Source organism: Ambystoma mexicanum, chromosome 2p (genome assembly GCF_040938575.1).
Source record: "Ambystoma mexicanum isolate Mex_15411 chromosome 2p, UKY_AmexF1_1, whole genome shotgun sequence".
NCBI lineage: Eukaryota > Metazoa > Chordata > Amphibia > Caudata > Ambystomatidae > Ambystoma > Ambystoma mexicanum.
The window spans coordinates 713839050-713851137 of NC_090923.1; the positions used below are offsets into that span (position 1 = coordinate 713839050).

The window sequence follows — 12088 nt, forward strand, 5'->3', positions numbered from 1 at the left end:
GTTGAGTACATGCATCTTTATTTATGCATACAGATAGCCAATATCATTTGAAAGGCTCCCAGCTGAAACAGGACCACTGCCTCTACAACTGTTCCTCCAATCTATACAGCTCTCTCATTCCAGCTGGCTGCACATTCCGTTCTAGAATGCACAACAGCATTCAACTATGCACAAGTGCAGTTATATCTATCACATCATCTACAACAATGTACAGTGTTGTAAAGCAAGACATACAACATCTCTCCCCTTCCCTTCAGCCTGCAACACAAGCATCAGGTCCTTCCTTGCAACCCTTACTTTATTTCAGACTCTCCCATCTCCAAGCACCACAGAATCACCTAGAACTTAGTAATCACCTACTGAGTAATGAGCTGATGACCCCTTCAGATTTATTTCCCTAAGAAGCCCACATACCACAATCAAAATGTTTGATAGCATTGTAGAGTTATGCTTCAGTGGTTGTGGCCAGGGCCTAGAGTCGTGGGTTCATGGCCTACGGCCTACAGCCTTCGGCCATGCACCCAAGACTCTAGGCCCTGGCCACAACCACCGCAGCATAACACACCCATAGAAACAAACACCTACCAAATGACCACAACCCAAAAACATAATACATCCACCTCAAAACTATACACTTCAATTAACTTTCTAAAAAATAATTCATTAAACTAAAATAGCCAGTAGTGCGCCCAGTGTTTAGTATGTCCGCTGAAAACTGTGCTGACCGCGGACACCGTGAACACATCACAGCCTTCTCCCACCTAAACAAATACAGAATTTGACCCACTTCTTACTCCCCCACCCTCTCCAAGCACTCATACACACCAACACACTCCCCAAAATTGGATTTATGCTCACTTCCAGCGCATGTCCGCACATCCAATATGGCAGGCGTATTGAAACAATTTGACGCACCTCACGCCTCACCCCAGCCAATCAGAGAACACGACACGTGTCCGCGGACACGACGCAAGCCGATTAGCCAATCAGCCAATCGGTGTCATGTCTGCGGAGCGAACATAGAAAAAAAAAATGTTGCCTTACATTTTGGTTGTTTAAATAAAAACTACTGGACGGATTTACACCAAATTAACAAAAGCACGCTTTCGGGACCAAGCTGCCGCTCCTGCCGCACATTTGGTGAAAATCAGTCCAGCGGTTTGGGCTGTAGGCCCGACAGACATTTTTTCCCATTATGGGAAATGGGACAACTCTAGCGCTAGCTGTGCCGTTAAAAACGGCATGGCTGCCGCCCGAGTTGCATTTTTTCCGGCACCCGTGAATGGGCAAGAGCCAGGTCATGCCGAGTTAGGCGGACCCGGTACTTGTCTAGTTTCGGGTGCCAGAATCAAGGGCATCCTCATCCCCATTCAACTCTGCATGTGCCGGTGCATCCGACGTGCTCTGCTTGCGGGTGCGCCGTTACACCCGCCAGGAAAAACCTGGCGGGTGAAACGGTTCCTGCGAGCAGAGCCCGTAGTATGGCAGTCCAGGAAGTACGGTACCGGCATGCTTACCGTTATCGTACTTCCCAGACCGCCATGCTCGTAATGCTGGAATATGTCTATGGGAAAAAAAGACATTCTGGTACCCCCATATACGCTTGCCCCCCCCTTGACCCTTGACCAAACCTCACCAAACTTTGCAAACAAATTCAGAGTGGGCCATATACTATTTTTGCAAAGTTTCCTGAGGATTCGTCTTGGCGGAGCAAAGTTATAAGCCACCAAAAAACTGCTCTTCCTATGGTTTAGCAACTTAACCATAACTACATGGCCGCTACCGCAGGACATGTAATATAAATATATATATATGTGAAAAAAATATGCACCTACTGTGGTTGTAACACTACAAAAAACCACGGCACAAGATGCATTACAGTGTACCAGCACACATGACCAAACTACCCAATTTGTTTAAACATCAAAGTTTTTATTTTAACCAAAAAGTGTGCAAACACAGTAAAAATGAACTCTTAGTCACATAGCAGACCAGATAAAAAATAGGTCTCACACCCTCCTGGATACAGGAAGGTCTTATGTTCATTTTTCTGCAAACCTAATTCCCTGACAAAAAGTGTACATTAGTTTTAGTGAAAATGGCACTACATTGGGGTAGGCAGAACTACTATGTAGTCTAGTTGAAAAATTGAATATGTATCTTGTGAGATCTAAAATGATACTATAGTGCACAGTGGGAAACCGATTTTGACTTTTATTTCTGTAATGTAAAATAGCTCACAGACACAACGACACTAGCAGAGCAAGATCACTGCAACACAGGGGAAGACAACTCAAACTAAATATTCTATAATAAAATAAGCACAGTTATAAGTTTCATGGAGGCAAGTAAGGCAGACTTTAAATTAAGGGAAAAACGATGCCTGGAACAAGGAGACTTCCTGCTGATATGTTCACTCACTATAGATACATTCATAAACTCTACAATTGACACCTGAACATTGGACACTCTGAAGTGGAACCTGCATTTACTTTTAGTTCTTCCAGTTAAACATTCTTATGGAAAGGCCTACACAGACATGGACAAGACCACCACCTACTAAACAATAGGTAAAAATGTGGTCAATGTCATCATGAGCATTTTGTAATGGGATAGAAATAGACGGGACAGTGCTGACATACAAAATGACATATAACCTAGGAAATGTTAATTTCTTGTCCAATGCATCGTAGTCAAGATCATAGCAGCTGACCTGAGAAGGTTAGGCTAAGGTATAAAATACACTGACACACAACACTCTACCATCAACTAATGATCAAAATGGACCTTAAAGGAACAATATTTATCGGTTGCTTAATCTGATTAACATACTCTGAATGAGGATGGTAAAGACTGAGCAACTTTAGTTATTCGAGGCTACACACACTCATACACGTTCAGATACAAGCACCCTACTTTAATTCAATGTCCCCATATCCTACTTTGGAAAGAGGTGAGCAATTTAAGAGTAGAGATGGGTACATTTAAATTGACATGCCACACATGTCACAGCAAATTAGCCGAAAAGCTTGAATTTACTCAATGTGAGAACATTGTCATTGTCTTAAATTGACTGACAATAGCTCTCAAAGATGCAACAAACCCATAAACGCTTCATCCGTATTGGGGACCATCAGTGTGTTGCAGTTCACATCCTTGTGATTGAAGCCTAGGGGCATTCTACCAAGCCCCATCACAGTAGAATAGGTCCCTAATTTGTAACGTCCCCCTTGTGTAATTGTGAATGTGCCATGAATCATTCCCATTTATTTAGTAACCTAAATACAACTTTAAAAGTTGCCAGTACACATGTGTTTCCCCCATTGGATTTAATTACAACACAAGTGCAATACACGTGTAAACTATGTCAATATTATTTCACTGTTACTGCAACACTTGCACAATTTTAAATTATTTCATTTTTTGTTTACATTTTGTTTAATGTTCAAATTGAAAGACCTATCACTTTACATTTGTCCTGAAATATTGTTATCTGTATTAAGTATACCACCAGACACAAATGTATGCTATAATTTATGTATATATATATATATATATATAATGTATATATATGGGATACATTACTCACTTAATCTTATTTCTGATGCTTGTATCTGATTAGATTCACAGCTGTGCATAGGCCGACACCTAGTTGAAGCTGCAGAGTATTACAGTTTGTTTTTCGAAACTCGAAAAGGGGCGTAGAACTAGGGCATGCCAGTAATAATATCCCTAGTGTGACGTCCACTGTACCCATGATCCCTCACGCGTGTAGGACCCTCAGATTGTATTTTCTCTGACATGAGGTAGCATGAGGAGTAGCGTGAGTACAGAGTATCCAAGCAGATAAGATAGATAAGACTACAAGCATCCATGCACCTTCTCTCACAGGGGAGGACGGGCGGGCGCGTGTGAATCTAAGTAGATACAAGCATCAGAAATACGATTACGGTGAGTAATGTATCCCTTCTGAGGCTTGTGGAATCTGCTTAGATCACATGCTGTGCATAGATTAGCGAGCGGTGTTAGAAGAAGGAGGTGGGATGTGAGAAGGGTCATGAGCGAACAAATGTCTTAGAACCGCTTGTCCCACTTGAGTATCTGTCTTGGAATGAGTGTCAATGCAGTAGTGCTGAGTAAAAGTGTGAATAGAGCTCCATGTAGCTGCTTTGCAAATGGTGTCAAGGGGTACATTTGCAATGAAAGCCAGAGTGGCCCCCGGACCTCTTGTAGAGTGGGCTCTTGGCGTAAAAGGCAGTGTTTTTTCTGAAAGGGAGTAACACAGCTGGATACATTTGACTATCCATTTAGAGATGGCACCTTTAGAGACGCGATCTCCTTCTCTGCCTGTAGCTACGGAGACAAACAGTTGATCTGTCTTTCTTAGCGGTCTGGTCTTGTCTACGTAGTAGAGGACCGCTCTTCTCACATCTAGTGTGTGTAGTTTCACCTCAGCAGAGCTTTTGGGTTTTGGAAAAGGGCCGGTAGCTCAATGAACTGGTTAACATGGAATTTAGAAATAAACTTACGTGAAAACCTAGGGTGAGTTTGTAGAACCAGTTTACCCTTATGGACAGTAAAGAAAGGATCCTGCACTGACAGAGCTTGAATTTCACTGACCCTTCTTATGGCTGTAATGACTACTAAGAAGGCAGTTTTATAAGTCAGGTGTTTGAGACTAGCTTTATGCATGGGTTCAAAGGGGGGGCCCATGAGTTTAGCAAGCACCACATTAAGGTCCCACCCTGGTGGTGGGTTAGAAATTGGAGGGTGGAGTCTCTTCACCCCTTCCATAAAGGCTTTGACAACTGGCAGTTTCCACCATGACACTTTGTTATGGGAGGTGGTGTAGGCTGACAGCGCCGCCAGGTGTACCTTGAGTGAATTAAATACCAATCCTGCGTCCAGAGGGTGGAGCATGTAGGTGACAATATTGGAAGGAGTGCAATCAATTGGGTTGATCTTTTTATGCTGGCACCAAATAACAAATCCTTTCCATTTATCAGAATAACAGTGCCTTGTGTTAGGTTTTCTTGATTCCTTTAAGATATTCATACATCTCTGGGGTAAATTGAGATGGCCGAACTCTATGACTTCAGGAGCCATGCTGCCAAGTTCAACGAGTTTGGTTGAGGATGCACTGTTTGTCCTTCGTGCTGGGAGAGTAGGTTGTACCAGCACGGGAGTCTGATGGAGTCGCACATTGCCAATCTGCGTAGGTGTGGGAACCATGGTTGTCCCGCCCACATAGGAGCAACTAGGATGAGTGTCATTGATTCCCTCTGTCGCTTGTTGACCACCTCGCTCATCAGAGGGGTTGGTGGAAAAGCATAGGCAAACATCCCTGACCAATTCATCCATAGAGTGTTCCCCTTGGAGCCTGGCTGGGGGAACCTGGATGCAAATTCTGGGCATTGTCTGTTTTCGCTTGTGGCGAATAGGTCTATAGTGGGGAAACCCCACTGCGAGAAGAGATCTCCTACGACTTCTTCGTGTAGACGCCATTCGTGTTCTTCTGGGAGGGGATCTCTGCTCAAAATGTCCGCTAGTGAATTGAGATCCCCTGGAACATGTTGAGATGGAAGGTAAATGTTCCGTTTGAGTGCCCATATCCACATTTTCTGGGCAAGCCTGGACAGATTTGGCGAACGAGTGCCCCCTTGTTTGTTTATGTGAAACATTGCCGTTGTGCTGTCTGTTAAGATCTGCACTGAAAGATTGGATAGGTGGGTTTCGAACTCCCTCTTATTCCTTTGTCCCTCTACACTCCCTCCTCACCTCAGCAATAATGTAAATTGTTCCTTATTCCGTTGAGTTTTGATTCAATCACCATCTTATATTTGTTGTATCTCCCACTCCCTCTTATTCCCTCTGCACTCCCTCCTCACCAATAACGTTAATTGTTCCTTATACCATTTTCAATTTGTGTTTCAATTATCATCTTTTGTTTATTGTATCTCCCCTCCCCTTATTCCTTTGTCCCTCTCCACTCCCTCCTCACCTCAGCAATAATGTAAATTGTTCCTTATACTGTTTTCGAGTTGTGATTCAATTACCATTTTATGCTTGTATTTATTCTAGTTCTTATGTAAAGCACTTTGGATTAAAGTGCTATTTAAATTCAATAAAATACAACTACAAAGAGGTATTCCCAAAGGTTCTAAAAATGGACTCTATTCTGTTGAGCTTTCCAGACTTACCAAAGTAGCCATGCAAGATGCAAAACCAGAGTATATCACTGATACGAGGTCAGAAGGGGCACTTAAATGCATGCATGCATACATCCTCTAACTTTGATATGGGATAAGGAGTATATGATGCACACACACCAACCTCTTCAGAAGGATTTTCAGGCACCGCTGGTAGCATGGAAGAGGGAACAGAGTAGCAACCCATTGTGGTGGCTGACATTTCATCTCATACTATCAGAGCAACAGTTCAGGAATGTAACACTACAGTAATTAGCAGTTGTCCACTCTGGATGAGGGCTTTGGAAGGTGAAGCTTCTCAAAAGACTCTCCTGCTTAAGCACCCTTTTCCTTTAGGTCAAAGATGTTTCAGGGCTAAGATAGGAGAGCTTGGAAAAAGCAGCAGAAGACACCAAGCTCTTTGTTCCACCTAAACCCAACCCTTCTTCCCTTCGGGCATCTCTAGATTCTTCAACCAAAGGAGTGTGCATTCATATAGACAGTATTTCAACGGCAAACACAGGGGCAGAATAGGGACAATCCAGCAGCAATATTCCGACTGAAACATGGGCATTCATAGACTACCCCTCCCTCCAATGGATCTGTTGAGGGTTTAGTCTAAAAGCTCTAGAAGATATGGGAAGAAGGCATCTGAAAAGCCTGTGTTCTAGAAGTTATTCTCTTTGGGTACAAGATCAAGTTTGTTTCTTCTCCCTGAGACTCAGCAGTGAAACTTACTCTCTGGTCATACTATATCTTCTGGGGAACTCTCTCCAGGAAGGAACACAGACTGTACTATCCAAAGGTTCAGTGGTTCCAGCTCCCCCCAGGAGAAAGAGGGTCTTGGGTCTTCTCGACAAGATTTCTTCCTCTCAGGTGCATTCGGACCTATCAATAGCCTCAATAATGTCCCCGGGAGAATCAGCAACATTTCATAAAAAATGAAGTACTGACTCAGTAGAAAAAAAGGTAATGCTCAGATATCGGTAATCCTCATTGCACTGAATACTTCTCTTCCTTAGCATAGTCCTTCATGCTGATCACCCCCCGTCCTCCCCCAGTCGGTGATGTTGACATACTTGGCTCTGCTATGATACTACAGGCAGAGTTGAAGGTGATGAGGGAATTTATCCCACATTTGTGGAAGCTTTGTAAGACAGAAAGTGATCTTTATTTTCTTTTAAATGAAAGCAACAGAGTGCCAGTTTCAGGGTTGGATACTGTAAGGGATCAAGAGTAAGACTCAGACACAGAGGTGTGTTCAGTGATTGTTATGGACTTTAATTTCCAGAAAATAATAAAAAGGGTTGGAGAAAATACTATTTATCCCTAATCTTAGGAAGGGTTTCCCTGCCTCAACAAAAACTAAGGAATGTCTGTGTCAGGATGTTAAACAAAAGTGCATTCTCCACCCTGTGTCCAATAATCCTAAGCCAACCCTCACACTCTGAACTCAATATAACATGTACAAGGGGGTTCTGGTTAGCTATATACAGGTAGTTTGCTTCAAAAGTCTTCAACATAAAGGTTTAAGGTGCAGAACAGAAAAAGTAATAAAGGTCCAGTCAGGAAAGGGCTCTTCCTTCCCCTAGAGTCCTTCTGGCAGTTCAAAAATGTCTCTTACTCACAAATTAACTGAGTTCCAAAAGGGTATGCATTTTCCTTTGTCTTTTAAAAAAAAATCAAACACAGTTTCTTTACAGTGTTCAATCTCTGACACTTGATCCACCTTTAAATCCTGGTGTACTCTCCTGCCAAGTTATATGTCATTTTCATGTTAATTTCTTGAAAGGGGTATGGGTCTTCCCTGTTTGCTCCAAATATGCCTTTGGACTCCTGGTTTACTCTCCTGCCAGGATGTTACTTTACTTTCTACTCCTGGTTTACTCTCCTGCCATGATGTCACTTCACTTCCTACTCCTGGTTTACTCTCCTGTCAGTATGTTAGTTTGCTTCTCACCCCTGGTTTACTCTCCTGCCAGGGTATCCCTTTGCTCCTTATATGTCCTCTTGTGTATGAGCCTCTGACTCCTTATTTATGGGATGCATTAGCCTGTCAGGGCTTTATCATTTCTCCACTCTCTCTCTTATCCAGGTCACAAAAGCTTTCCACAATTGAGTTACTGACCCCTTTATAATATTCACTTTGTCTCCCCTTTTCAAGGGCTGGGTCTGTGACCCCTTTTCAACCATGCATGCATTTATGTATTTATATCAGTTCCTTTTTTAAGCTTTGCGGTTTTGTCACGCTTTCACCAATATTCATATACACTTTATTCTCTTCCCCAGAATACTGGATCACCAACCCTTCTTTAAAAATATTCTTGTTTGCATCATTTTGTTCTTTATTTTCAATGCTTTTTCCATTTGTATCTGTTTGTTCATTATTTTGAATAATGTCCTCATTTGCATCAATTTGTTCGTTATTTTCAATAACTTCCTCTTGCATTCCAACAATCACTCTCAGCTGCACTGGTAACCCATTCTGTCACTATGAGTTTAACAGACATCTCTAGCAGTGCTCGTGACTTTCTGGTGACTTCTTGTTTGGTCCACTGACTCAGTGTTCGTCTGGTCAGCCAGCCGGTCCATCTTCGTTCTGTTTTCTCCTGCTCCGAGAGCTTCTGGTGTTCCCGGCGAACAGATGGCAGGTCATATACAGCACAGCTTCCCTTCACGCCGTCTGTACTCATCGCCGCACTGCAGCTTATACTTCTCTGCTTTCTCGTGCCCTCGTTGGCGCTCCCATGGGTTACTGACAGCCTTCCACTCAGGCACACACTCAGCTGTCTCTCGGCTGCCTCTCTACTTCTCAGTTTCTTGATACTCCATTCAGGAAAGCCTCTGCACCGTTCCACACGGCTTGCTCTCCTTCAGCGTTCTTAGCGGTGTCCGGACAGTTCACGAGTCCACTCTGCCTTCACACACACCCCTCCGGTCTGTCAGCTGTGTGGGTTTTAAACTTCCTGGTAGAAGCTGAAAGTTTCCAAAGACTAGAGCGTGGCTTTGGCTTCCCGCCTCTAGTCATCTTCATTACTCCTTCTCTCTTCCTTGTCTCAGAACTTATATGGGGAGGGACATTTGGCTGAAAACCCCTGGTATCTTTTTGTCTATGCTACAATAGGCCATGCTGGTATGTTGTACAGGTGTATGGGTGTCAAGAGGTGTTAAGGTTTTCAGGTTATTTTGCACAATGGGTTCCCTACGTCCCTGGAGTTGGCCTTCCCCCATGTGTTCCTCCCGCACATAGCCACCCCCCAGGGTCAGAGTCAGGAAGCTTCTGCGTTTCCCTGGCCACATAGGAGGAGCTTCCCTCCAGAGAGTCTGTGACAGCATTGTCAGATTCATCACAATAAATAAGGACTGTGAAGAGGAAGAGAAGGACAATGAGGAGTATTGGTAATTAGCCTGTGCATTTGTGTTGGTTGGTTTTAAGTCCAGCTTGCGTTATATCGATTTCCATATATATTTGTGTTCCTTGACCTGATCAATAATCTTATTATTATTAGGCTATTTATTGAGTGCTGGCATAGCTTCAGTAAACAACAGAGTGCTTTATAATCATAAGGGGAAGAAGATGGTGAGAGAAAGGGGAAAAAGATGGTGAAGGAAGCAGAGAAACAAGGGAGTGAACAGCTAACAACAGGGGAGGGGGAGGGCGGGCAACCTGTCAGCAAGGGACATAGAAGTAACCAAGGGAGGAAATAGTGGGGAGCAGATCACCCACTCTCGGGTAGGGTGGAGAGTGGAGGTGTGTGGACCAAGGTTGTAGGGAGGAGCCATTCCTTGTAGAGGAGGGTCTTGTGCACCTTCATAAACTGTAGAAGCTATGCTGTGAGTCTGATGTTAATGGGGAAGGGATTCCAGAGACGTGGGACATAGTAATCCATACTATATGAGATCATTCAGCATTATAATATATGAGATTCTAAATCTTTTTTTGCTCTGAAAATGGATTATGAATCCAAACGGCAATAATCTGACATATTTTGGAATTTATGGTTAATCAAATTTATATGTTCAAGATTATATACAAGAAATATAATAAGAAATGACACAAACTATTAAATGACAAAAGAAAATATCCATTCGGACCAAAGAGAGTGTTCGATTTAGGGTACAAAATGCACTGCCTATGGAATTATTGTTATAATACACCAAGGGGCTCATTTTTCTTGATGAAAGTTGATAAAACAAAGTGTGGAAAAACATGCAAAAAACTTTCAAGCACCATACGGGTTTGGTAGATTTGTGAGGGGGAATAGGGGCATGGATATTAGTTTCCGATTCTGCCACCATCATCCGCTCTGCCTCACAAATACATGACCATCTCCACCCACATGCAACTTTTATGTGGGCTGAGATGCTGTAGAAAGCAGGTGTACTCCCTAAGAATCCATATAAATACATTTAACCATGCACATACATGGAGGGAGGCATTTACTATTTTATTTTCAAAACAGTGTCATTCTGATGCAGATACTTGGGTTTGCCTTGATATTCATCTTCGCCACATTGTTTTCATTGATGGGCAGGACATCCATTTTCAGTCACGGTGTCCACTTGAGTCGTAGGCAGAAGGGGTGCTGTGCTGTTGCAAATAAAGGACCATGCTAATGCTCAGGCAGGGCCAGTGGGCGGCAGTGATCCTGCTGGTGTACAAGCCTCTTATTATTTCTCATTCCGTGCCAGTTTTTAATTCTCTGATGATGGACAACAGTGGCCTATTGAGGAGATCTATGTGATGTGTGGTTGCGGATGGGGCTTATCATGTGGGCTTCTGGAGATATGCTGCTTACAAACGATGAGGAGTGCACAGCGGCTTTCATCAGTCTCCTTGCTTGAGATTGATGGCCAGGCAGTATTTGACATTATGATTTAGGCATGGGTGCCGGACCACAGTATCAACTAGTCTCCCACAAGACACCTCACCATGGTTCTGAGAGCAAAGCTCATTAATTTGAGTCCTTAGTAAAGCAGAACATGAACCAAACATGCGATGCTCTGGCTTAGAAATTAGGGTGTTTCTCATCATTGCTGTGAATGCAAAAACCTACCCAGCTTAGAGACACTAAACCAGGAGATATCCTCATATTGTATTACCTACTGATCTCCTGCTTTGACAATGTGCGTTGCTAGGTTCTTACTTGGCATGGCCACACACTCACATACATAAGTGTCTCACCTGGGGGTCTGTCATGCACTGCAACTCAAAGGCCTCCCCAGCGATGGGTAGTAGAGCATGGTACAGGCTGTTGTACTGAGGAGAAAGAAGAGCACTTGTCAGAGGTCAAATCGTCCCTCCCGAATGAGACATTACCCTGAAATAATTCAAACAAACAGGACCTTGTACAAGCACAGGTGAATTCCAAGGGGCAGCAAAGCAAATGTGAGGGGATTTCTGAGGTGCACAGGGCATGAACAGGGAATCGCCAAGAAGTCAGCATGGTTGTAACAGAAACCACTATAATCTAGAGCGTCACCTACTAGTCAATGCTTTCATCTTGGCAGTAGGATTTTGCATGTAGCTGGGTGGCAGGATTATCAGGGGGCTCCCACCACATAGTACTTTGGTCCACTGTGCCCAAGTGTTCACTGTACACATTTGCACGCATGTGCATGCATGTACAAGGTTCCAATAGGATTACATGAAGTTATGCCCTGCAATTTTCAGAGAGCACAGGGTTGTCTCAACCAAGTGTCCAGGAGTAAACACTTCATCTCCTCGAGTCTCTAGGACTTAAAGATTCAAATCAGTGAAACATTTTGGCAGCAAAGGATTTTTTCTGCTTCTCCGGTGCTGGGGTGAGGCTGTGTGAGGCTTGGTGCTCGAAGCACCATAAGGATTTGTTTTAAGGTCATTTCTTGCCGCCGGTCCGCAACGTGGTGTCCTCGCTCCC

At 43.5% G+C, this 12088-nt stretch overlaps 1 protein-coding gene across 1 annotated transcript in view; it reads right to left on the reverse strand.

Moving 5' to 3' along the window:
* LOC138566704 (ribonuclease T2-like) overlaps positions 1-12088 on the reverse strand; it is a 359594-nt gene that overhangs the window by 111197 nt on the left and 236309 nt on the right. Inside the window, exon 9 of the mRNA XM_069644295.1 lies at positions 11374-11448. Coding sequence (XP_069500396.1) covers positions 11374-11448 — 75 coding nt within the window. The remainder of the gene's footprint in view (positions 1-11373; positions 11449-12088) is intronic.